This window comes from Pristiophorus japonicus, chromosome 30, assembly GCF_044704955.1.
Source record: "Pristiophorus japonicus isolate sPriJap1 chromosome 30, sPriJap1.hap1, whole genome shotgun sequence".
NCBI lineage: Eukaryota > Metazoa > Chordata > Chondrichthyes > Pristiophoridae > Pristiophorus > Pristiophorus japonicus.
This window is the reverse complement of record NC_092006.1, coordinates 11,033,280-11,060,129: the sequence shown is the minus strand read 5'-3', so window position 1 is coordinate 11,060,129 and position 26,850 is coordinate 11,033,280. Positions and strand designations below refer to the sequence as shown.

The window sequence follows — 26,850 nt, the reverse complement described above, 5'->3', positions numbered from 1 at the left end:
TGCCTGCAGCTCCCGGCGGGCGGCGCGGCGGCGGCTTCCGGCTGGCGTGGCGTGCGGCGCCCCTCCCCGGGCGCGGGGCACGACGGGGCGGCTTGTAGTCCGGCGGCGGGCGGGCTGGCGGGCTGGCGGGGGCGGGGCGGGGGGCCCGCGGAACTACAAGTCCCGGCGGGCGCCGCGCGCGCGTGGTGGGGCCTTTGGGCCTGCCCTTTCCCTCCCTCTCCCCCCGCCTCTCCTGAGCCCCCTCCACCGTCAGCTGTGCGGCAGGCCGGGCCGGGCTGGGCTGTGCCGGGAGGGAGGAGGCAGGAGGCAGGCGGGCGGGCGGCCGACAACAAAAGAGTTTGGGTTTTTTATTATTTTGTGTGTTTTTTCTCTCCGGACATTATTCTCCAGATTGTTCGGTGAGGGGGAGGCGCGCCCCGGCGGCCGCCACAAAACAAAGCTCTCCCTTTGTCTGCTCTGCTCGCTCCTTCCCTCCATCATCCGCCCCTGCTCTCCTCTCCTCTCCCCCTCCTCTCTCCTTCCCTCCATCCATTGCCCTCCTCTCCCCCTCCTCTCCCCTTCCCTCCATCCACTGCTCTCCTCTCCCCCTCCCTCCATCCACTGTCCTCCTTTCCTCTCTCCCTCCCTCCATCCACTGCTCTCCTCTCTCCCTCCCTCCATCCACTGCCCTCCTCTCCCCTTCCCTCCATCCACTGCTCTCCTCTCCCCCTCCCTCCATCCACTGTCCTCCTCTCCTCTCTCCCTCCCTCCATCCACTGCTCTCCTCTCTCCCTCCCTCCATCCACTGCCCTCCTCTCCCCTTCCCTCCATCCATTGTCCTCCTCTCCTCCACACACTGCCCCTGCTCTCCTCTTCCCCCTCCTTTCTCCTTCCCTCCATCGCTCTCCTCGCCCCCTCCTCGCTCCTTCCTTCCATCCACCGCCCTCCTCCCCCTCTCCCCACTTCTCTCTCCTTCCCTCCATCCACCGCTCTCCTCCTTCCCCCACCCCCCCATCTCCCTCCTTCCCCCACCCCCCCATCTCCCTCCTTCCCCCACCCCCCCATCTCCCTCCTTCCCCCACCCCCCCATCTCCCTCCTTCCCCCACCCCCCCATCTCCCTCCTTCCCCCACCCCCCCATCTCCCTCCTTCCCTCCATCTCCCTCCTTCCCCCCATCTCCCTCCTTCCCCCCATCTCCCTCCTTCCCCCTCGCCTGTTACGGCTCCCTTCTCTTTCCTTTCTCCTTCCCTCCCTCTTGCTGGGGTTTTTGACTCTCTCCTTTTTCCTTCCCCCTCTCCCCTGCTAGGGCCTCCCTCTCCCTCCTTCTCTCCTTCCCCCTCTCCTACTGAAGGGCCCTTGCTCTTTCCTTCTTGTTCCCCTCTCCCTCCCTTTTTGAAGTTGGTTTGCCTTTTCCTCTTTTCCTCCCCTCGTCTTCCTTTTCCTCTTCTCTCTCTTTCCTTCTCCTCTTCCTCCCCTCATCTCCTCCTTCCCTTCTCACCCTTGGGGTCTCTTTCCCCCTCTCTCTTTTCTACCCCCCCCAACCTCCCCCCCCCCCCCCCCCAACCTCCCTTCCCTCCCCTTTCTTTTGGGGTGGGTGGGTGTTGGGGGTTTTCTCCCCACCCTTCATCATCCTCCTCCTCCACGGGGAAGTCTGGAGCAAGAGGGGGTGGAGGGGACAATCCGCCCAGCCCTTCACCCCCTCCCCCCCCTCCCCTCCCCTCCCCTCCCTCCCCCCAAAAGAAAAGGCCAAGGGAAGAGGGGGAAAGCGAGGGAGCGTTGAGCCATGCCTAGCTCCGAGCTGTTGATGGAGAGGAGCGGGAACGGGAGCGTGGAACTGGGCCGCAGCGGGCCCTTGGAGCTGGAGGTGGAGATGGAGATGGAGATGGGCCTGGGCATGGGGCGCATGCTGGAAGAGGAGCAGCGGGCGCTGCAGATCGCCCTGGACCAGTTGTCCATGCTGGGGCTGGGTGAGGAGCAGGAGGGCGGCGAGCTGCTGGAGGAGGAGGAGGAGGATCAGGAGAACGTCAACAACAACAACAACAGCAACCACCACCAGCACCACCACCACCAGCACCACCACCACCACCGGGACACGTACCTGGCCGCCCTGTATGAGGGCACTGAGTCCAAAAAGAAGAGCTGCAACACCACCGAGTGTGTGCCGGTGCCCAGCTCCGAACACGTGGCTGAAATCGTGGGACGGCAAGGTGAGCTGGACCACACGATATGGGGCCACCCTCTCCGGGTCGCGCGCGGTTGTCGAACGTGATCGCGCCCCTGATCTTTGGGCGCCTGGTGTGGAGGGGGAGAGCCAAGGTGGCCATCGGCCGGCCGTTCAGCCCCGACTGCCTGCCCTCTCTCCCGCGGTTACATCCGAGCCGGGGTGTCCCTGGAGATGGAGCACACGGTGTCCACCGGTACGCTCGCGGCCTTCCACGAGAGCTGGGCGCCGCCGGAGGGACCGGAGTGCACCATCAGCCCCCGGGCAACCACATTTTTGGGTTTGAATTAAATTTCCTGCCAAAATGGGTCGGTTTTAGTGCCCCCCACCCCGCCCCCCCACTTTAATCAGGGGGCACTTGTATTAAAGTTTGCCAACTAATGGAATGGCGGTGCAGATTCGAAGGGCCGAATGGCCTACTACTGCTCCTATTTTCTATGGTTCCAATTTGCCCCTTTTAATAAGGGGGCATTTGATTTACAGGTGCAACGAAAATAGTTGTAGAATGTGTGTATTGCTTCTGTTGAATTGTTTGCCGGCCGCTGGAGTTACCTGGAGGGAGGGTAGTGGCTTGTCTTAAAGAAAGACTTGCATTTATATAGCGCCTTTCACGATCACCGGACGTCTTGGAGCGCTTCGCAGCCGATGAAGTCATTTTTGAGGTGGAATGCGGCAGCCAATTTGTGCACAGCAAGCTCCCACGTACAGCAATGTGATAATGACCCACATCATCTTGTTTTTTATTGTGATGTTGGTCGAGGGATAGCTATTGGGCCCTGGACACCGGGGAGAACTCTTCTTCGAAACAGTAGCCGTGGGATCTCTTGCGTCCGCCTGTGAGGGCAGATGGGGCCTCGGTTTAACGTCTCGTCCGAAAGTCGGCACCTCCGACAGTGCGGCGCTCCCTCAGTACTGCCCCTCCGACAGTGCGGTGCTCCCTCAGTACCGCCCCTCCGACAGTGTGGCGCTCCCTCAGTACTGCCCCTCCGACAGTGCGGCGCTCCCTCAGTACTGCCCCTCCGACAGTGCGGCGCTCCCTCAGTACTGCCCCTCCGACAGTGCGGCGCTCCCTCAGTACTGCCCCTCCGACAGTGCGGCGCTCCCTCAGTACTGCCCCTCCGACAGTGCGGCGCTCCCTCAGTACTGCCCCTCCGACAGTGCGGGGCTCCCTCAGTACTGCCCTTCCGACAGTGCGGCGCTCCCTCAGTACTGCCCCTCCGACAGTGCGGCGCTCCCTCAGTACTGCCCCTCCGACAGTGCGGCGCTCCCTCAGTACTGCCCCTCCGACAGTGCGGCGCTCCCTCAGTACTGCCCTTCCGACAGTGCGGCGCTCCCTCAGTATCGCCCCTCCGACAGTGCGGGGCTCTCTCAGTACTGCCCTTCCGACAGTGCGGCGCTCCCTCAGCACTGCACTGGGAGTGTCGGCCTGGATTATGTGCTCAAGTCCCTGGAGTGGGACTCGAACCCACAACCTTCTGACTCCGAGGCGAGAGTGCTGCCCACTGAGCCACAGCTGATACTGCTTGATTCCCACCGTCATGGAGTTACAGAGGGAGAGAGAGAGAGGGGGGGGGGGGTGGTGTCTTGTATTGACCGAACCAAAACAGTTGGCCTCTCAAAGTAGTAAAACGTCCCCAGGGCCCTTCACAGGAGTGATTATCAAGCAAAATTTGACACCGAACTACATGAGATATTAAGACAGGGCTTGGTCATAGAGGTCGGTTTTAAGGAGCTTCTTAAAGGAGGAGAGAGAGGCGGAGAGGTTTAGGGAGGGAGTTCCAGAGCTTGGGGCCCAGGCAGCTGAAGGCACGGCCACCGATGGTGGAGCGATGGAAATCGGGGATGGTCAAGAGGCCAGAATTGGAGGAGCGCAGAGATCTCGGAGGGGTGTAGGGGCTGGAGGAGGTAACAGATAGGGAGGGGTGTAGGGACTGAAGGAGGTTACAGAGATAGGGAGGGGTGTAGGGACTGAAGGAGGTTACAGAGATAGGGAGGGGTGTAGGGGCTGGAGGAGGTTACAGAGATAGGGAGGGGTGTAGGGGCTGGAGGAGGTTACAGAGATAGGGAGGGGTGTAGGGGCTGAAGGAGGTTACAGAGATAGGGAGGGGTGTGAGGGCTGGAGGAGGTTACAGAGATAGGGAGGGGTGTAGGGGCTGGAGGAGGTTACAGAGATAGGGAGGGGTGTAGGGGCTGGAGGAGGTTACAGAGGTGGTGGGGGGGGGGGGGTGGGGGAAGGAGGGATTTGAACCCGAGGATGAGAATTTTGAAATCGAGGTGTTGCTTAACCAGGAGCCAATGTAGGTCAGCGAGCACAGGGGGTGATGGGTGAGCGGGACTCGGTGCGAGTTAGGACACGGGGCAGTGAGCACGGGGTGATGGGTGAGTGGGACTCGGTGCGAGTTAGGACACGGGGCAGCGAGCACAGGGGGTGATGGGTGAGCGGGACTGGGTGCGAGTTAGGACACGGGGGCAGTGAGCACAGGGGGTGATGGGTGAGCGGGACTCGGTGCGAGTTAGGACACGGGGCAGTGAGCACGGGGTGATGGGTGAGCGGGACTCGGTGCAAGTTAGGACACGGGGGCAGCGAGCACAGGGGGTGATGGGTGAGCGGGACTGGGTGCAAGTTAGGACACGTGGCAGCGAGCACAGGGGGTGATGGGTGAGCGGGACTCGGTGCAAGTTAGGACACTGGGGCAGGGGGAGTTTGGGATGAGCTGAAGTTTAGAGAGGGTGGAAGATGGGAGGCCAGCCAGGAGAGCGTTGGGATAGTCTGGAGGTAATGTGATGGGGTCAAACAGGGTGAACAGTCTGGTTCAGCCTCGGACAGTGGCCAGGGAGAGGGATGAGTCGGTGGCTGGGGAATGGAGTTTGTGCCGGGGATCTGAAGACAATGACTTCGGTCTTCCCAGTATTCAGCTGGAGTGGCTTCGATTGAGTTGAGGAGGGATGGAGTATGGGAGTCCATAGAATGCTTAATTGTTGACTGCGATCTGCTCTGTATCGGACTGAGAAACTGTGCTTTAAATTCATGCCTACCATCTCTTTCGATTTTGCGAGGATCGCAAGGGGTTAAGTCTGAAACAAAAATCCCAAGAAATACAAATTGATTTAGCCTTTGTGAAGCGGCTTGGGACATTTTTCCCCCGTTACACTTGTGATATAAATGTCAAGGTGCTGCCTCTGACAGTGCAGCGCTCCCTCAGCACATCATGGAGTGCCAGGCCAGTTTATGGGCTCCATTCCCGGAGCGGGGCACGAACGCACGAACTTCAAGCGTGGCTCAGTGGGGAGCTCATCTCCCCCCTCTCTCGTCTCTGAGTCAGGAGGTCCTGGGATCGAGCCCCACTCCAGGGACTTCAGCACATAATCCAGGCCGACACTCCAACTATTGAGGGAGCGCCGCACTGTCGGAGGGGCAGTGCTGAGGGAGCGCCGCACTGTCGGAGGGGCAGTGCTGAGGGAGCGCCGCACTGTCGGAGGGGCAGTACTGAGGGAGCGCCGCACTGTCGGAGGGGCAGTGCTGAGGGAGCGCCGCACTGTCGGAGGGGCAGTGCTGAGGGAGCGCCGCACTGTCGGAGGGACAGTACTGAGGGAGCGCCGCACTGTCGGAGGGGCAGTACTGAGGGAGCGCTGCACTGTCGGAGGGGCAGTGCTGAGGGCGCCCCGCACTGTCGGAGGGACAGTACTGAGGGAGCGCCGCACTGTCGGAGGGACAGTACTGAGGGAGCGCCGCACTGTCGGAGGGACAGTACTGAGGGAGCGCCGCACTGTCGGAGGGGCAGTACTGAGGGAGCGCCGCACTGTCGGAGGGGCAGTACTGAGGGAGCGCCGCACTGTCGGAGATGCTGTCTTTCAGATCAGACGTTAAACCGAGGTGACCACACTTCAGAAGTTCTTCACTGGGACATCCTGATTGGTGAACGTGAGGTAGAAATGCAAGCGCTTTATTTTGGATTGGTGTGGACCAGCCTGACTCTTCCATCTACCGAAACTCAATGACAGAGTGCTGTATGTTGTGTCCGATCTTCCACCGTGTGGTGAACCGAATGGGCACTCTCTGTGCACCTGGGCTCGGGATTGCAAGATCCCTCGGAACCCTGCTCAGATCATGCGCCATCTCATTGAATGGCGGAACAGGCTCGAGGGGCCCAATGGCCGCTTCCTGCTCTTATTTCCCCCGTTCAGCTCCTGAGGCCTGGGGAAGGGCGTGTAAACCTTGTGTGAAGGTCGTGAATTGGCTGCGATGCAGAAACCCAATGCCTGGACAGTGACCACTTCATCGAGGTATCTTAAGGTAACCGGTGCCTGAGGAATCCATTCCCCCCCACCTCCCGAATCAGCACCTTCAGGAGTGGAACACAGGAGGAGGCCATTCAGCCCCTCGAGCCTTTTACACAGGAATAGGAGGAGGCCATTCAGCCCCTCGAGCCTGTTACACAGGAACAGAAGGAGGCCATTCAGCCCCTCGAGCCTGTTACACAGGAACAGGAGGAGGCCATTCAGCCCCTCGAGCCTGTTACACAGGAACAGGAGGAGGCCATTCAGTCCCTCGAGCCTGTTACACAGGAACAGGAGGAGGCCATTCAGCCCCTCGAGCCTGTTACATTAGGAACAGGAGGAGGCCATTCAGCCCCTCGATCCTGTTACACAGGAACAGGAGGAGGCCATTCAGCCCCTCGAGCCTGTTATACAGGAACAGGAGGAGGCCATTCAGCCCCTCGAGCATGTTACACAGGAACAGGAGGGGGCCATTCAGCCCCTCGAGCCTGTTACATTAGGAACAGGAGGTGGCCATTCAGCCCCTCGAGCCTGTTACATTAGGAACAGGAGGTGGCCATTCAGCCCCTCGAGCCTGTTACATTAGGAACAGGAGGTGGCCATTCAGCCCCTCGAGCCTGTTACATTAGGAACAGGAGGTGGCCATTCAGCCCCTCGAGCCTGTTACATTAGGAACAGGAGGTGGCCATTCAGCCCCTCGAGCCTGCTCCGCCATTCAATAAGATCATTGATGATCTGAATCTTCGCTCCAACTACCCAATCTGGGTTGCACATCTCCTTAATACCCTTATCTAACAAAAATCTATCTATCTCATTTTGAGAGCTCCAATTGACCCCCGGCCTCGACAGCTTTTTGGGGAAGAGAGTTCCAGATTCCCACGGCCCTTTGTGTGAAGAAGTGCTCCCTGACATCACCCCCTGAACGGCCTTGCTCTGATTTTATGGTGAGGCCCCCCTTGTTCTGGGCTCCCCCCACCAGAGGAAACAGTTTCTCTCTCTGAAGGATTCGATCGGGTGGAGACAATCATCTCAACGGGTCCTTTTCAGAATGGCAGGCAGTGACTAGTGGGGTACCGCAAGGTTCAGTGCTGGGACCCCAGCTATTTACAGTATACATTAATGATTTAGACGAAGGAATTGAGTGTAATATCTCCAAGTTTGCAGATGACACTAAGCTGGATGGCGGTGTGAGCTGTGAGGAGGACACTAAGAGGCTGCAGGGTGACTTGGACAGGTTAGGTGAGTGGGCAAATGCATGGCCGATGCAGTATAATGTGGATAAATGTGAGGTTATCCACTTTGGTGCAAAAACAGGAAGGCAGGATATTATCTGAATGGTGACAGATTATGAAAAGGGGAGGTGCAACGAGACCTGGGTGTCATGGTACATCAGTCATTGAAAGTTGGCATGCAGGTACAGCAGGCGGTGAAGAAGGCACATGGCATGTTGGCCTTCATAGCTAGGGGATTTGAGTATTGAAGCAGGGAGGTCTTACTGCAGTTGTACAGGGCCTTGGTGAGGCCACACCTGGAATATTGTGTACAGTTTTGGTCTCCCAATCTGAGGAAGGACATTCTTGCTATTGAGGGAGTACAGCGAAGGTTCACCAGACTGACTCCCAGGATGGCAGGACTGATATATGAAGAAAGACTGGACTGGATCGACTAGACTTACATTCACTGGAATTTGGAAGAATGAGAGGGGATCTCATAGAAACATATAAAATTCTGACAGGACTGGACAGGTTAGGTGCAGGAAGAATGTTCCTGATATTGGGGAAGTCCAGAACCAGGGGTCACAGTCTAAGGATAAGGGGTAGGCCATTTCGGACCGAGATGAGGAGAAACTTCTTCACTCAGAGAATTGTGAACCTGTGGAATTCTCTACCACAGAAAGTTGTTGAGGCCAGTTCGTTGGATATATTCAAAAGGGAGTTAGATGTGGCCCTTACGGCTAAAGGGATCAAGGGGTATGGAGAGAAAGCAGGAAAGGGGTACTGAGGGAATGATCAGCCATGATCATATTGAATGGTGGTTCAGGCTCGAAGGGCCGAATGGCCTACTCCTGCACCTATTTTCTATGTTTCTATGTAAACACCTCGATCAGATCGTCCCTCAATCTTCTACACTCGAGGGAACACAAGCCCAGTCTGTGCGGTCTGCCCTCGGGATTTAACCCTTTCAGCCCCCGGGTATCATTCTGGGGAATCTGCCCCGCTCCCCCCCTCCGAGGCAGATATATCCTCCCTGAGGGCTGGGGCCCAGAACTGGACCCAGTTACTCCCCATGGGGTCTGACCAGGGCTCTGTACAGCTGAAGCATCCCTTCCTCCCCTCTGTATTCCAGCCCCCTCGAGATAAAAGGCCAACGTTCCATTAGCCCTCCAAATTATTTGTTGCTCGCTTTTTACAATGAGGTGGGGGGATTTGGGAGCATGAGGGAAGGAGAGATCTTTTGTTTCCCTCCGAATCCCCCCCAAGATGGGAGATGTGTTTGGGATTGGAGGTTAACGAGTTGTCTTGGTCAGCTAAGAACATAAGAAATAGGAGCAGGAGTTGGCCATTCGGCCCCTCGATCCTGCTCCGCCATTTAATAAGATCATGCCTGATCTGATCATGGACTCAGCTCCACTTCCTGGCCTGCTCCCCATAACCCTCGACTCCCTTATCGTTCAAAAATCTGTCTATCCCTGCCTTAAATATATTCAATGTCCCAGCCTCCACAGCTCTCTGGGGCAGAGAATTCCACAGATTTACAACCCTCCGAGAGAAAAAATTCCCCCTCATTTCCATTTTAAATGGGTGGCCCCTTATTCTGAGACTACGCCCCCTAGTTTTAGTTTCCCCCACGAGGGGAAACATCCTCTCTGCATCCACCTTGTCAAGCCCCCTCATTATGTTTCGATAAGATCACCTCTCATTCTTCTGAATTCCAATGAGTAGAGGCCCAACCTACTCAATCTTTCCTCATAAGTCAACCTCCTCATCTCCAGAATCAACCGAGTGAACCTTCTCTGAACAGCCTCCAAAGCAAGTATATCCTTCCTTAAATACGGAGACCAAAACTGTACGCAGTACTCCAGGTGTGGTCTGATGACATTGAATAGACAGTTTCTTAACCGATAAGGGTTTATGGGGAGCGGGCGGGGAAGTGGAGCTGAGTCCAAGATCAGATCAGCCATGATCGTATTGAATGGCGGAGCAGGCTCGAGGGGCCGAATGGCCGACTCCTGCTCCTATTTCTTATGTTCTTATGAAGAGTGTTTGCTCCCTGGACCGAGGGAGATGTTGGCTCACACTGTGGACTGGCCGGTGCTGGTCTCAGTTGTTCTTGCAGACTTCGCATTTATAGGGTGGATGGGGGGAAATTAAACACAAATATCTGCCTCGCCCTCCCATCTGAAGCAACATTCCTGGAGTGCACAGAACCAACAGGAATCTTATCTGTACACTTTGCTCCAAATCCTGAGATTTTTAACTGACCATAGCTTTCAGACCAAAATTCCTCCCCATGCCCTTTCCAGTTTTATATCCATGCCGATTGTTTTACATTAGGGAGTTCACTGTTTCCCTATGATCAGATCTAACACTGTCCCGTCAAACACTCCCAGGGCAGATATAGGGGGTTAGATACAGAGTAAAGCTCCATCTAACACTGTCCCATTAAACACTCCCAGGGCAGGTATAGGGGGTTAGATACAGAGTAAAGCTCCCTCTACATTGTCCCATTAAACACTCCCAGGGCAGGTACAGGGGGTTAGATACAGAGTAAAGTTCCTTCTACACTGTCCCATCAAACACTTCCGGGGTAGATCCCTTGTAGTCAGATTCACGTGACTTTATAACGGGGAACAAAGAAATGGCAGACCAATTGAACAAATACTTTGGTTCTGTCTTCACGAAGGAAGACACAAATAACTTTCCGGAAATACGAGGGTATCGAGGGTCTAGTGAGAAGGAGGAACTGAAGGAAATCCTTATTAGTCGGGAAATTGTGTTAGGGAAATTGATCGGATTGAAGGCCGATAAATCCCCAGGGCCTGATAGGCTGCATCCCAGAGTATTTAAGGAAGTTGCCCTAGAAATAGTGGATGCATTGGTGATCATTTTCCAACAGTCTATCCGACTCTGGATCAGTTCCTATGGACTGGAGGGTAGCTAATGTAACACCACTTTTTTAAAAAGGAGGAAGAGAGAAAACAGGTAATTATAGACCGGTTAGCCTGACATCAGTAGTGGGGTAAATGTTGGAATCAATTATTAAAGATGAAATAGCAGCGCATTTGGAAAGCAGTGACTGGATCGGTCCAAGTCAGCATGGATTTATGAAAAGGAAATCATGCTTGACAAACCTTCTAGAATTTTTTGAGGATGTAACTAGTAGAGTGGACAAGGGAGAATCAGTGGATGTGGTGTATTTGGACTTTCAAAAGGCTTTTGACAAGGTCCCACACAAGAGATTGGTGTGCAAAATTAAAGCACATGGTATTGGGGGTAATGTACTGACGTGGATAGAGAACTGGTTGGCAGACAGGAAGCAGAGAGTCGGGATAAACGGGTCCTTTTCAGAATGGCAGGCAGTGACTAGTGGAGTGCCGCGGGGCTCATTGCTGGGACCCCAGCTATTTACAATATACATTAATGATTTAGATGAAGGAATTGAGTGTAATATCTCCAAGTTTGCAGATGACACTAAGCTGGGTGGCGGTGTGAGCTGTGAGGAGGACGCTAAGAGGCTGCAGGGTGACTTGGACAGGTTAGGTGAGTGGGCAAATGCATGGCAGATGCAGTATAATGTGGATAAATGTGAGGTTATCCACTTTGGGGGCAAAAACACGAAGGCAGAATATTATCTGAATGGCGGTAAATTAGGAAAAGAGGAGGTGCAACGAGACCTGGGTGTCATGGTACATCAGTCATTGAAAGTTGGCATGCAGGTACAGCAGGCGGTTAAGAAGGCAAATGGTATGTTGGCCTTCATAGCGAGAGGATTTGAGTATAGGAGCAGGGAGGTCTTACTGCAGTTGTATAGGACCTTGGTGAGGCCTCACCTGGAATATTGTGTTCAGTTTTGGTCTCCTAATCTGAGGAAGGACGTTCTTGCTGTTGAGGGAGTGCAGCGAAGGTTCACCAGACTGATTCCTGGGATGGCTGGACTGACATATGAGGAGAGACTGGGCTTGTATTCACTGGCGTTTAGAAGGATGAGACGGGATCTCATAGAAACGTACAAGATTCTGACGGGACGGGACAGGTTAGATGTGGGAAGAATGTTCCCGAAGTTGGGGAAGTCTAGAACCATGGGACACAGTCTAAGGATAAGAGGTTTAGGACATTTAGGACTGAGATGAGGAGAAACTTCTTCACTCAGAGAGTTGTTAACCTGTGGAATTCCTTGCAGCAGAGAGTCGTTGATGCCAGTTCATTGGATATATTCAAGAGGGAGTTAGATATGGCCCTTACGGCTAAAGGGATCAAGGGGTATGGAGAGAAAGCAGGAAAGGGGTACTGAAGTGAATGATCAGCCATGATCTTATTGAATGGTGGTGCAGGCTCGAGGGGCCGAATGGCCTGCTCCTGCACCTGTTTTCTATGTTACAGCACGGTGTTAGTTACAAAGTAAAGCTCCTTCTACACTATCCCATCAAACACTCCCAGGGCAGGTACAGGGGGTTAGATACAGAGTAAAGCTCCCTCTACACTGTCCCATCTCACACTCCCAGGGCAGGTACAGCACGGGGTTAGATACAGAGTAAAGCTCCCTGTACACTGTCCCATCAAACACTCCCAGGGCAGATGCAGCATGGGTTAGATAATGTGGCACTGTATTTGCTTAAAGGTTACTTCTGAAGGCTAGACTGGAATGAGTGAATGTCTCGTGGTGGTGCTGATCGATAGTTTTGAGCTTGATTGTCCTGTTCAGTTGCCAACCAGTTCAATCCCTTTTTAAGAGCATTACTCTGGCACCTCTGGAGGGGTAGTGTTGTCGTTGGGTCCTGCTGTGGGCTAGTACAGGTGAGTTGCTGTTCTTGGTGGAAGTCTGCTGGAATCCAGATCAGATGGGAATCACTAAATGATAAAAAGCCACGGTCCATCTATTTTTGGTTTCCACATTTACGAAAGGATATACTTGCTTTGGAGGCAGTTCAGAGAAGGTTCACTCGGTTGATTCCGGGGATGAGTTATGAGGAAAGGTTGAGCAGGTTGGGCCTCTACTCATTGGAGTTCAGAAGAATGAGAGGTGATCTAATCGAAATGTGTAAGATTATGAGGGGGCTTGACAAGGTGGAAGCAGAGAGGATGTTTCCACAGATGGGGCGGTTTAGGGCAGGAATTCCAGAGCTTGGGGCCCAGGCAGCTGTCCGCCAATAGTGGAGCGATTAAAGCGGGATGTGCAAGAGGCCGGAATTGGAGGAGTGCAGGGATCTCGGAGGGTTGTGGAGCTGGAGGAGGTTAGAGATAGGGAGAGGTGTAGGGGCTGAAGGAGGTTAGAGATAGGGAGAGGTGTAGGGGCTGGAGGAGGTTAGAGATAGGGAGAGGTGTAGGGGCTGGAGGAGATTAGAGATAGGGAGGGGTGTAGGGGCTGGAGGAGGTTAGAGATAGGGAGAGGTGTAGGGGCTGGAGGAGGTTAGAGATAGGGAGAGGTGTTGGGGCTGGAGGAGGTTAGAGATAGGGAGAGGTGTAGGGGCTGGAGGAGGTTAGAGATAGGGAGGGGTGTAGGGGCTGGAGGAGGTTAGAGATAGGGAGAGGTGTAGGGGCTGGAGGAGATTACAGAGATAGGGAGGGGCGAGTCCCGGGAAGGATTTGAAGACGAGGATGGAAATACACAGGTGTCTATGTGACACCTGTACCTGAGTGCTCTTATTGGATATTGGCACAACATAGAGAGCGACCTCCGCAGACAAACAGAATGAAAGTGAAGACGACCGGCATTCTGGGTGTATGTGATTCCCAAGTAATTATCACTCCCTCGGGAGGGCCTTGGAAAGTCAAAGGACTCAGTCCCAATGGTTAACAGGAACAGGGCATTGAGAGGGAATGTGACTGAGCACTTCATTCAATTCACACCGGGATTTCAGGAAAGTGTTGAAATAATGACATGAACTGTCTTGACACACATCAGTACAATTCTGATTCCACCCTTGTGGAGAGAGCACCGTGAACTGTACAACACTGGGGTACAGTACTGGTGGGTACAGGTCTGTCACTATAACACTGGGGTACAGTACTGGTGGGTACAGGTCTGTCACTGTATAACACTGGGGTACAGTACTGGTGGGTACAGGTCTGTACAGGCGAGGGGATGAATTTGAAGCCTTACACGTGTATTGCACAACAGTGAAGTGTGTTGAATGAAGTGTGAATTGTTGTGTGACCTTATTGTATGGACACATTAACCCCAGTCACAGCAATTGTCTATTCACTCTGCAGACAGATTGAGGGGTCTTTGTACAAGAAATGTCGAGTTTGCATGCAGGTACAGCAAGCAATTAGGAAGGCAAATGGCCTTTATTGCAAGGGGTTTGGAGTACAGGAGTCAGGAGGTCTTGCTACAACTGTACAGGGCCTTGGTGAGACCACACCTGGAGTACTGAGCACAGTTCTGGTCTCCTTATCTAAGGAAGAATATACTTGCCTTGGAGGCGGTGCACTGATGGTTCACTCGATTGATTCCTGGGATTGGGGTTGGGGAGGATTGTCTTATGAGAGATTGAGTAGATTAAACCTATACTCTGGAGATTAGAAGAATGAGAGATGACCTCATTGAAATTTACAAGGGGGATTGACAGGGTAGATGCAGGGAGGGTGTTTCCCCCGGGCTGGAAAGTCTAGAACCTCCAGGGGTCACAGTCTCAGGATTAGGGGTCGGCCATTGAGGACTGAGATGAGGAGGAATTTCTTCACTCAGAGGGTGGTGAATCTTTGGGATTCTCTGCCCCAGAGGGCTGTGGAGGCTCAGTCGTTGAATATATTCAAGGCTGAGATCCATAGATTTCTGGATGTTGAGGTAACCAAGGGATGTGGGATCGGGCGGGAAAGTGGAGTTGAGGTCGAAGATCAGCCATGATCTCACTGAATGGCAGAGCAGGCTCGAGGGGCCGAATGGCCGACTCCTGCTCCTAATTCTTATGCTATGTTGTTATCTGCGCAATGTTGACCTAAATGAACGACAAGTCTTGGTGACATTCTGTGAGGAGGATGCTGTGAGGCTGCAGAGCGACTTGGATAGGTTAGGTGAGTGGGCAAATGCATGGCAGATGAAGTATAATGTGGATAAATGTGAGGTTATCCACTTTGGTGGTAAAAACAGAGAGACAGACTATTATCTGAATGGTGACAGATTAGGAAAAGGGAAGGTGCAACGAGACCTGGGTGTCATGGTACATCAGTCATTGAAGGTTGGCATGCAGGTGCAGCAGGCGGTTAAGAAAGCAAATGGCATGTTGGCCTTCATAGCAAGGGGATTTGAGTACAGGGGCAGGGAGGTGTTGCTACAGTTGTACAGGGCATTGGTGAGGCCACACCTGGAGTATTGTGTACAGTTTTGGTCTCCTAACCTGAGGAAGGACATTCTTGCTATTGAGGGAGTGCAGCGAAGGTTCACCAGACTGATTCCCGGGATGGCGGGACTGACCTATCAAGAAAGACTGGATCAACTGGGCTTGTATTCACTGGAGTTCAGAAGAATGAGCGGGGACCTCATAGAAACATTTAAAATTCTGACGGGGTTAGACAGGTTAGATGCAGGAAGAATGTTCCCAATGTTGGGGAAGTCCAGAACCAGAGGTCACAGTCTAAGGATAAGGGGTAAGCCATTTAGGACCGAGATGCGGAGGAACTTCTTCACCCAGAGAGTGGTGAACCTGTGGAATTCTCTACCACAGAAAGTTGTTGAGGCCAATTCACTAAATATATTCAAAAAGGAGTTAGATGAGGTCCTTACTACTAGGGGGATCAAGGGGTATGGCGAGAAAGCAGGAATGGGGTACTGAAGTTGAATGTTCAGCCATGAACTCATTGAATGGCGGTGCAGGCTAGAAGGGCCGAATGGCCTACTCCTGCACCTATTTTCTATGTTTCCCAACAATTGGTGTTTGCAGTTGTCCGATTGGTCACAGCCATGGGAAATGGAATGAATGGCCGTTATATTGAGTAGTGGGGGATGGGCGCACATGTCCACCAAGCTTGGAGTTTGAAGGGCAAACCTGTCTGATCTAGCGGGGCGGGGTGGGGGTCGAAGGTCAGGTGGATGGGATTGTTATGAATTGTCACAGTAATGATCATGCCCAGAGGGTCAGGCACAATCGATATAGAGAAGGTACTTCAAAAGGTTGGCAACACTCCAAAGTAGCAAAGTCACCCGGTCCGGACAGGCTGCATCCTTGGTTACTGAGGGAAGTAAGAGTGGAAATCGCAGAGGCTTTGGCCACAATCTTCCAATATTTGCACTGGAGGCTGTTCAGAGAAGGTTCACTCGGTTGATTCTGGAGATGAGCGGGTTGGGCCTGCACTCAGTGGAGTTCAGAAGAATGAGAGGTGATCTTATCAAAACATATAAGATAATGAGGGGGCTCGACAAGGTGGATGCAGAGAGGATGTTTCCACTCATAGGGGAAACTAAAACTAAAACTAGTCTCAGAATAAGGGGCCGCCCATTTAAAACTGAGATGAGGAGAAATTTCTTTGAGGGTTGTGAATCTGTGGAATTCTCTGCCCCAGAGAGCTGTGGAGGCTGGGTCATTGAATATATTTAAGGCGGAGATAGATTTTTGAGCGATAAGGGGTTATGGGGAGCGGGCGGGGAAGTAGAGCTGAGTCCATGATCAGATCAGCCATGATCGTATTGAATGGCGGAGCAGGCTCGAGGGGCTGAATGGCCGACTCCTGCTCCTATTTCTTATGTTCTCTTGTAGTCCTCCTTCGACACGGGGGGGTGGTACCAGAGGACTGGAGGGTTGCTAATGTTACACCTTTGTTCAGTAAAAGGGGGAGGGACAAACCCATCAACTACAGACCAGCCAGCAGGACGTCGGTGGTGGGAAAATTCTTGAGACAATAATCCGTCAGAAAATTAATTAGCATTTGGAAAAATATAATGTTAGTCAGCACGGATTTGTTAAAAGAAAATCGTTTTTGACGAACTTGATCGAGTACTTTGGTGAAGTAACGGAGAGGGTGGATGAGGGCAGTGCGGTCGATGTAATGTATATGGACTTTCAAAAAGGCATTTGACAAAGTGCTACATGATAGACTTGTTCGCAAGTTAAAGCCCGTGGGGTTAAGGGGGAAATGGCGGCAAGGATATGGGATTGGCAGAGAGTAGTGGTGAACGGTTTTTCAGACTGAGGGAGGTATACAGTGGTGTTCCCCAGGGGTCAGTCTTTGGATCACTGCTCTCTTTTTGATATATATTAGTGACCTAGACTTGGTTACACAATTTCAAAGTTTGCTGATATGAAACTTGCAAACGTAGTAAGTAGTGAGAAGGATAGAGATAGACTTCGGAGGACACAGACAAACTGGTGAAGTGGGCCACGGGCAGACTGGTGAAGTGGGCCACGGGCAGACTGGTGAAGTGGGCCACGGGCAGACTGGTGAAGTGGGCCACGGGCAGACTGGTGAAGTGGGCCACGGGCAGACTGGTGAAATGGGACGACATGTGGCAGATGAAGTTTAACACAGAGAAATGTGAAGTGGTGCATTTTGACAGGAAAAACGAGGAGAGGCAAGATGAACTAAATGGTATAATTTTAACGGAGGTGCAGGAACAGAGACACCTGGCGGGTGTATGTGCATGTAAGAATATAAGAAATAGGAGCAGGAGTCGGCCATTCGGCCCCTCGAGCCTGCTCCGCCATTCAATAAGATCATGGCTGATCTGATCATGGACTCAGCTCCACTTCCCTACCCGCTCCCCATAACCCCTTAACGTTTAAGAAACTGTCTATTTCTGCTTAAATTTATTCAATGTCCCGGCTTCCACAGCTCTCTGAGGCAGCGAATTCCACAGATTTACAACCCTCTGAGAGAAGAAATTTCTCCTCATCTCAGTTTTAAATGGGCGGCCCCTTATTCTAAGACCATGCCCCCTAGTTCTAGTCTCCCCCATCAGTGGAAACATCCTCTCTGCATCCACCTTGTCGAGCCCCCCTCATAATCTGATACGTTTCCATAAGATCACCTCTCATTCTTCTGAACTCCAATGAGTAGAGGCCCAACCTCCTCAACCTTTCCTCATAAGTCAACCCCCTCATCCCCGGAATCAACCGAGTGAACCTTCTCTGAACTGCCTCCAAAGCAAGTATATCCTTTCGTAAATATGGAAACCAAAACTGCACGCAGTACTCTAGAAATCGCACAGATTTTTGAAGGTGGCAGGGCAGGTTGAAAAGACTGTTAAGTATATGGGATTCTTGGCTTTATTGATCGAGGCAGAGAGTACATAAAAGGTTAGGCTAAACCTTTATAAATCTCTGGTTAGGCCCCAGCTGGAGTGTTGTGGCCAATTCTGGGCCCCGTACTTTAAGGAGGATGTGAAGGCCCTGGGGGAGGGTGGGGAGGAGATTGACCAGAATGGTCCCGGGGGATGAGGGCCTTCAGTGACGGGGAGAGACTGGAGAAGCTGGGGTTGTTCTCCTCGGAGCAGAGAAGGTTAAGGGGGAGATTTAATCGAGGGGTTCACTATCACGAGGGGTTTTGAGGAGTAAATCAGGAGAGACTGTTCCCAGGGGCAGGAGGGTGGGTAACCAGAGGGACACAGATTGACGATAATCGGCGATGGAACCAGAGGGGGAGATGGGGAGAATGTGTTTTGACGCAGCGAGTTGTTGTGATCGGGAACGCGCTGCCTGAAAGGGCGGTGGGAGCAGATTCAATCGGGACTTTCAAACGGGAGAATTGGGTAAATACTGGAAGGGGGGAAATGTGCCGGGCTGTGGGGAAAGAGCAGGGGGGAGTGGGACTGATTGGATCGCTCTGTCACAGAGCCGGCACAGCACGGGCTCCGTGGGCCCAATGGGATCCTCCTGTGCCGTGAGACGCTACGATAGTGACCCAGTTAGTGTTTTTCTCCCTCCCCTGTCCCCCCTTGGAGGTATTGACTCCCTTTGCTGGTGTCGGGGAGTTGCTCTGTTATCCCACTCACACAGTGAGTGTTCGCAGGGGATTCCACTGCAGAAGGCACGCCACACTCACTCCCACTGTACAGAATCCCAAAGGACCCAACCCCCTTCCCATTCTCTCCCATTGTACACAATCCCAATGGACCCAAACCCCTTCCCATTCACTCCCACTGTACACAATCCCAATGGACAAACCCCTTCCCATTCACTCCCACTGTACAGAATCCCAATGAACCCAACCCCCTTCCCATTCACTCCCATTGTACACAATCCCAATGGACCCAAACCCCTTCCCATTCACTCCCACTGTACACAATCCCAATGGACCCAACCCCCTTCTCATTCTCTTCCATTGTACACAATCCCAATGGACAAACCCCTTCCCATTCACTCCCATTGTACACAATCCCAATGGACCCAAACCCCTTCCCATTCACTCCCACTGTACACAGTCCCAATGGACCCAAACCCCTTCCCATTCACATATTGGACAGAATCCCAATGGACCATGGTTGTATTTCGAGTCCCACTCCAGGAATTTGAGCACAAAAATCAAGGCTGACACTCCCAGTGCAGTACTGAGGAGCCGTACTGAGGGAGCGCCATAATGTTGGAGGGGCAGTACTGAGGGAGCACCGCACTGTCGGAGGGGCAGTACTGAGGGAGCACGCACTGTCGGAGGGGGGCAGTACTGAGGGAGAGCTGCACTGTCGGAGGGGCAGTACTGAGGGAGCACGCACTGTCGGAGGGGCAGTACTGAGGGAGTGCTGCACTGTCGGATGGGCAGTACTGAGGGGAGCGCTGCACTGTTGGAGGGGCAGTACTGAGGGAGCACCGCACTGTCGGAGGGGCAGTACTGAGGGAGCACGCACTGTCGGAGGGGGGCAGTACTGAGGGAGCGCTGCACTGTCGGAGGGGCAGTACTGAGGGAGCACCGTACTGTCGGAGGGGCAGTACTGAGGGAGTGCTGCACTGTCGGAGGGGCAGTACTGAGGGAGCACGCACTGTCGGAGGGGCAGTACTGAGGGGAGCGCTGCACTGTTGGAGGGGCAGTACTGAGGGAGCGCTGCACTGTTGGAGGGGCAGTACTGCGGGAGCGCTGCACTGTTGGATGAGACGTTAAACCGAGGCGCCGACTGCTCTCAGATCCTACGGGACTATTTTCTCCGGTTCCTGGGGCCAATATTTATCCCTCAATCAACGTCACTAAAACCGATGATCTGGGTCATTATCACATTGCTGTGTGTGGGAGCTTGCTGTGCGCAAATTGGCTGCCGCGTTTCCTACGACAGTCACTGCACTTCAGAAGTCAGGCCAAATAATCCAGAGGATGGAGACTGGATGAAATTGGTGGTTCCACATGTACAACAGCGTCAGTTTCCACATGTACGCTGACGACCCCCAGCTCTACCTCACCCCCACTTCTCCCGACCCCTCCACCATCTATAAACTGTCAGACCGCTTGTCCCACATCCAGTTCTGGATGAGCAGAAATGTTCTCCCATTGAATATTGGGAAGACCGAAGCCATTGTTTTCAGTCCCCGCCGCAAACTCCGTTCCCCCAGCCCCCGACTCCATCCCCCTCCCCAACTCCTGTCTGAGGCTGAACCCGACTGTCCACAACCTCGGTGTCATACCTGACCCTGAAATGAGCTTCCGACCACATATCCACGGCATAACTAAACCCGCCCATTTCCACCTCCGTAACATCGCCCGTCTCCGCCCCTGCCTCAGCTCATCCGCTGCTGAAACCCTCATCCGTGCCTCTGTTACCTCCAGACTTGACTATTCCAACGCACTCCTGGCCGGCCTCCCACATTCTACCCGACGCAAACTAGAGGTGATCCAAAACTCGGCTGCCCCCGTGTCCTAACTCGCACCGAGTCCCGCTCACCCATCACCCCCTGTGCTCACTGCCCCGTGTCCTAACTCGCACCGAGTCCCGCTCACCCATCACCCCCTGTGCTCACTGCCCCGTGTCCTAACTCGCACCGAGTCCCGCTCACCCATCACCCCCTGTGCTCGCTGCCCCCGTGTCCTAACTCGCACCGAGTCCCGCTCACCCATCACCCCCTGTGCTCGCTGCCCCCGTGTCCTAACTCGCACCGAGTCCCGCTCACCCATCACCCACTGTGCTCGCTGACCTACATTGGCTTCCAGTTAAGCAACGCCTCGATTTCAAAATTTTCATCCTTATTTTCAAATCCATCCATGGCCCTCGTCCCTCCCTATCTCCATAATCTCCTCCACCCCCCCCGGAGATCTCTGCGCTCCTCTAACTCTGCCCTCCTGAGCATCCCTGATTATAATCGCTCCACCATCGGTGGCCGTGCCTTCAGCTGCCTGGGCCCCGAGCTCTGGAACTCCCTTTCTAAACCTAATTCTGGGTGAAGAAATTTCCCCTCAAATCCCCTCTAACCTCCTACTAATTACTTTAAATCTATGCCCCCTGGTTGTTGACCCCTCTGCTAAGGGAAATAGGTCTGTCCTATCCACTCTATCCAGGCCCCTCAAAATTTTATACACCTCAATCAGGTCTCCCCTCAGCCTCTGTTCCAAAGAAAACAACCCCAGCCTATCCAATCTTTCCTCATCGCTGAAATTCTCCAGTCCAGGTAACATCCTGGTAAATCTCCTCTGCACCCTCTCTAGTGCAACATCCTGGTAAATCTCCTCTGTACCCTCTCCAGTGCAACATCCTGGTAAATCTCCTCTGTACCCTCTCCAGTGCAACATCCTGGTAAATCTCCTCTGTACCCTCTCCAGTGCAACATCCTGGTAAATCTCCTCTGTACCCTCTCCAGTGCAATCACATCTTTCCTGTAATGTGGTGACCAGAACTGCACGCAATACTCCAGCTGTGGCCTAACCAGTGTTTTATACAGTTCGAGCATAACCTGCTGCTCTTGTATTCTATGCCTCGGCTAATAAAGGCAAGTATTCCGTATGCCTTCTTAACCACCTTATCCACCTGGCCTGCTACCTTCAGGGATCTGTGGACCTGCACTTCTGTGTCCTACTATTTAATGTGTATTCCCTCGCCTAATTAGCCCTCCCCAATGTCAAAAAACCCTCACTATACTCCTGTGAAGTACTTTGGGACATTTCACTACATTAAAGATTCTGAGGGGGCTGGACAGGGGAGATGCAGAGAGGATGTTTCCCCTCGTGGGGGAATCTAGAGCTAGGGGGCACATAGTTTCAGAATAAGGGGTCGCCCATTTAAAATGGAGATGAGGAGGAATTTCTTTGCTGAAAGTGGTGAATCTGTGGAATTCTCTGCCCCAGAGAGCTGTGGAGACTGGGTGATGGAATATATTTAAGGTGGAGATAGACAGATTTTTGAACAATAAGGGAGTGAAGGGTTATGGGGAGCGGGCGGGGAAGTGGAGTTGAGGCCAAGATCAGATCAGCCATGATCGTATTGAATGGCGGAGCAGACTCGAGGGGCTGTATGGCCTACTGCTCCTATTTCTTTTGTTCTAAAGGAGCTATATGCACACGTACGTACACGTACACACACACGTACGCACACGACACGTACACGTACGTACGCACACGACAACACGCTCTGGAACTCCCCCCCAAACCTCTCTACCTCTCCTCCTTCAAGACGCTGCTTAAAACCGATCTCTTTGACCCAGCTTTTGGTCACCTGCCCCAATATCTCCTCATGTAGCTCGGTGTCAAATAAATTTTTTTGTCTTGTAACACTCCTTGGGACGTTAAAGGCGCTATATAAATACAAGTTGCAGTTTTGAAGGCGCAGGACGGCCGTGTAGCCCACCTTAACCTCTCTCTCCTTTTGTGTGTGTGTGTGTGTGTGTTTGCAGGATGCAAGATTAAGGCCCTGCGGGCCAAGACCAACACCTACATCAAGACCCCGGTACGCGGGGAGGAGCCGGTGTTCGTGGTGACGGGCCGGCGAGAGGACGTGGCCATGGCCCGGCGGGAGATCATCTCCGCGGCCGAGCACTTCTCGTTGATCCGGGCCTCGCGCAACAAGGACGGGGCGGCCAACGGGGCTGCCCCGGTGCCCCCTAACCTGCCGGGCCAGACCACCATCCAGGTGCGGGTGCCTTACCGGGTGGTGGGGCTGGTGGTGGGGCCCAAGGGGGCCACCATCAAGCGCATCCAGCAGCAGACCCACACCTACATCGTCACGCCCAGCCGCGACAAGGAGCCGGTGTTCGAGGTGACCGGCATGCCGGCCAACGTGGACCGGGCCCGCGAGGAGATCGAGGCGCACATCGCCATGCGCACCGGTGGCATTGTGGACCTCAACGACGAGAATGACTTCCACTGCAACGGGCTGGATGCCGCGTTCCAGGGCCGGCACCACAAGCTCTGGAGCAAGTCAGCTCTGGCCACCGGCCGCAAGCCCCTCTCCAGTTTCCGCAGCAACGGCCCGGCGACGGCCACGGACTACTTCTACGGCAACGTCAAGATGGCGGAGCCCTCGCACCATCACCACCACCACCACCACCACCACGCCGGCCCCTTCAGCAACGGTGTGGTCTACGCCGAGCCCTACTCCGCCTACGGTGCCGACGGGCGGGAGATGCCGGGCTTGGAGCCCCCGAGCCACCTGTGGACTCACCAGGAGCTGGCCGGGCCGGCTGCCGTTGCCCAGCAACGCCGCTCCAGCGGAGGAGGGGGAGGAGGAGGAGGAGGGGGGGGTGGGGGAGGAGGAGGGGGAGTCATCCCGCCCATCGCCCACCTCTCGCCCACCCTGCCGGACGCGGGCGTGGTGGCGGTGGCAGCGGCAGCTGCTCCCCCGGCGATCCACGCCATCGCCCGCCGGGTGCACAGCGACCCGCTGCAGCAGGCCAACCCCCGGGGGGTGGCCGGGGGAGTGGGGGGGGTGGCGGGGCCCCCGCCCAGCGGCCGGGCCTCGCCGGCGGGCAGCGTCGCCGCCCCGCGCCACGCTGGCGCCCGCGAGTGCCAGGTCTGCTTCGAGAGCGAGGTCACCGCCGCCCTGGTGCCGTGCGGCCACAATCTCTTCTGCATGGAGTGTGCCAACCGGATCTGCCAGCACAACAACCCGCACTGCCCCGCCTGTCTCACCACCGTCACCCAAGCCATCCGAATATTTTCCTGATCCTGTTCTCCGCCCGGTGGAACTTTTTTCTTTGTTGTTTTTTTTTGTTGTTTTTACTTCCGTAGAACTCTTTCCCCTCCCCCCGATCGCTCGAGGGAGCAAAAAAAAAAAAAAAATCAGTCCGAGGGAGGCTGGTGTGAAATCAGTAGCGGGCCCTCACTCACTTTCCCCCTCCCCCCCCCCACCCCTTCCCCGTTCCCCTCCCTCCTCCCTGAACAATTATACCGCAACTCCGATCCCGGCAACTCTCGCATCTCGTCGTCACCTCTTGGGCGGGGTGGGGGACGGAGGGGCACTCCCCCACCAACCCCCTGGTGCGGCCAAGGACCTGGAAGTGGATGTATGTGCGCTCGCGAGGGGGGGGAGGGGGTGGGGAGGAGGGGGAGGGGGAGGGGGAGGGGGGGTGAGGGGTGGGGGAGGAGGGGGGGGGTTCGAATAGAAGCGGGAGACTCATAGCGAGCAAAGACTTTTAACACCCGGGCGGGGGGGGAGTTCGGTCGGCTCGTAAGCAAAGAAGGATGGTTGTCGGGGAGGGGCAGAGACTGGGGTGGGGGGTGGGTGCAGGTCCATCCAGCGAGAGCTCGGACATGTTTCCCCCTCTTCCCCCCCCCCCCCCCCCCCCGGACCAGCGAATGGCGGAGAGCGGGGACTTCGGGATCAGTTGGGACGAGGAAGCCGCTTGGTGTGTCGTCCATCCCCTCCGCGAACCCCGACCTCCGACCGACCAATCACGACGGAGCCAGCGACCGCGCCAGTCCGCCATGTTTGGGTTCCTGGATGGTCGCCGCGAGGGAACTCTCCTGTCACCCCTCCCCCACACCCCCCACCCTTCCCTCATGCCAGCTCCATTTTTGAAGGCCCAATTGCGGGCCTTTTTTTTAATTTTCCTGACACGTCACAAATTGACACGTTCTGAAGAGAATATTTGAATTTCTGTCCGCTTCAGGCTGCGTTGGTGGCGATCGCCATCGGCTCCCCTCGAGTGGCCCCCCGCACCGACGGAATTCTGTTACATCCATCGTACCGGTGGGCAATGGCACACCGGATATCGGCACGGCAACCAGAGAATATTCTAGAACTCCGAACCACTTCTGTGTATTTTTTTGGGTTTCCTTTGTGTATTCATTGATTGATGTCCCGGACGCTACAGTGATGAAATGTTGTGTCATATTTAAGTCTAATTGATGAGACTAACCAGTATGTGTCTAGATTCCTTTGATTGCGTTCTCCGTTTAATACTGCTGATGGGCCAACAGTGTGTTCATGGCTCCGATCTCCTCTCTTCTTTACTTACTCTGCCCTTTTTCTCTCATCTCTTTTCTGTCTTTCCCTCTCTACCTTCCCCATTTACTCTCTCTCTCTCTCCCTCCCCTTTCTCTCTTTCAGCCATGATCTTATTGAATGGCGGAGCAGGCTCGAGGGGCCATATGGCCAACTCCTGCTCCTGTTATGTTTCTTTCTCTCTCTCTCTCTCTCTCTCTCTCTCTCTGCCCCCCTTCTGTCTCTCTGCCCCCCTTCTGTCTCTCTCTCTTCCCCCCTTCTGTCTCTCTCTCTTCCCCCCCCCTTCTGTCTCTCTCTCTTCCCCCCCCCCTTCAGTCACACTCTTCCTCCACGTGTCTCTCCCTCTCCTTCCCCTTCTGTCTCCCTCCCTCTCCCTCCCCTTCTGTCTCCCTCCCTCTCCCTCCCCTTCTGTCTCTCTCCCTCTCCCTCCCCTTCTGTCTCTCTCTCTCCCTCCCCTTCTGTCTCTCTCCCTCTCCCTCCCCTTCTGTCTCTCTCTCTCCCTCCCCTTCTGTCTCTCTCTCTCCCTCCCCTTCTGTCTCTCTCCCTCCCCTTCTGTCTCTCTCTCTCCCTCCCCTTCTGTCTCTCTCTCTCCCTCCCCTTCTGTCTCTCTCCCTCTCCCTCCCCTTCTGTCTCTCTCCCTCTCCCTCCCCTTCTGTCTCTCTCTCTCCCTCCCCTTCTGTCTCTCTCTCTCCCTCCCCTTCTGTCTCTCTCTCTCCCTCCCCTTCTGTCTCTCTCCCTCTCCTTCCCCTTCTGTCTCTCTCCCTCTCCCTCCCCTTCTGTCTCTCTCCCTCTCCCTCCCCTTCTGTCTCTCTCCCTCTCCCTCCCCTTCTGTCTGTCTCCCTCTCCCTCCCCTTCTGTCTGTCTCCCTCTCCCTCCCCTTCTGTCTCTCTCCCTCTCCCTCCCCTTCTGTCTCTCTCCCTCCCCTTCTGTCTCTCTCTCTTCCCCCTCCCCTTCCCCCTCTTCTCCCTTTTTCCACAACTCTCCCTTTTTCACTCGACACTGTCCGAAAATGTACCCAAGCACCAACCTCCAAGTGCACCAACCTCTCCTTCATTTTATCTTCTCTCTCTTCTCCCCCCCCCCCCCCCTGCTCCCCTGCTACCAGTTCTCTCTCCCTCTCTGTTCTAATTCCACCATTGTTAATTTTTCACCTCTAACCTTTTTCTTGTCTGTGTGTGTCTCTCTCTCTCTCTCTCTCTCTCTCTGTCTCTCGCCAAGGTCTTTGACCGTTCTGGCGCAAATCCTAGGTAGGGCTGAATGCAATGTGCCGATGGGACAGTTCAGCAGCTTGTTACACGTCCGAAGTTGCCATTTGAACTTTGATCTGAGAGAAGCAACGAGAGCTGGTGGGGGAGGCCCAACCAGGACACCACAAAGGTTCGAAGGCCGTGCCGACTCTACCCGTAGGCCACCCGAATCATTTTGTTTCAAAAGTTGGTTGCGTTCCCTCTCTCCTTCGCCCATCCCCACGAGATGGAATCTTCCAATCGTTGGGATCATGCTGCACGTGCTCTTTCGAAGAAGTGCTGCAGGAAGATGTGGGCTTTGAGGGGGGTGAAGTGGGGTTACCGTGGCACTGTCTTCTTTGGCCCGCGTCCCATGAGGCCGCCTTGGCCCGCGTCCCATGATGCCAAGGTTTGGGGGCCAACCTTCCGCCATTTTGGGTATGAATTGAACACTGGCCGCCATGAGTGGGGGTCAGAGCTGTACCCACGCCGCTCCGGCTGTGCTCAAAAGTGCAAGAGATCACTTTCGGGGTTCAGTTGGGTAGTTGGAACCCTTGGCACCCGCTGCCAATGTTTGTGGAACCACGTGCACGTTGGTGATGTGCAATGGGTGTTTATTTTGGTCACTTTTCCAATTGAATT

General features: G+C 54.4%; 1 protein-coding gene across 1 annotated transcript; it reads left to right on the top strand.

Moving 5' to 3' along the window:
• The first annotated feature begins 1,178 nt into the window (after positions 1–1,178).
• Positions 1,179–24,055, top strand: LOC139240115 (RNA-binding protein MEX3B-like). Its single transcript, XM_070868491.1, has 2 exons — positions 1,179–2,186; positions 22,434–24,055. Exons 1-2 carry the CDS (start codon positions 1,763–1,765, stop codon positions 23,699–23,701), a joined length of 1,692 nt encoding a protein of 563 aa, XP_070724592.1. The 5' UTR covers positions 1,179–1,762; the 3' UTR covers positions 23,702–24,055.
• The last annotated feature ends 2,795 nt before the right edge of the window (positions 24,056–26,850 follow it).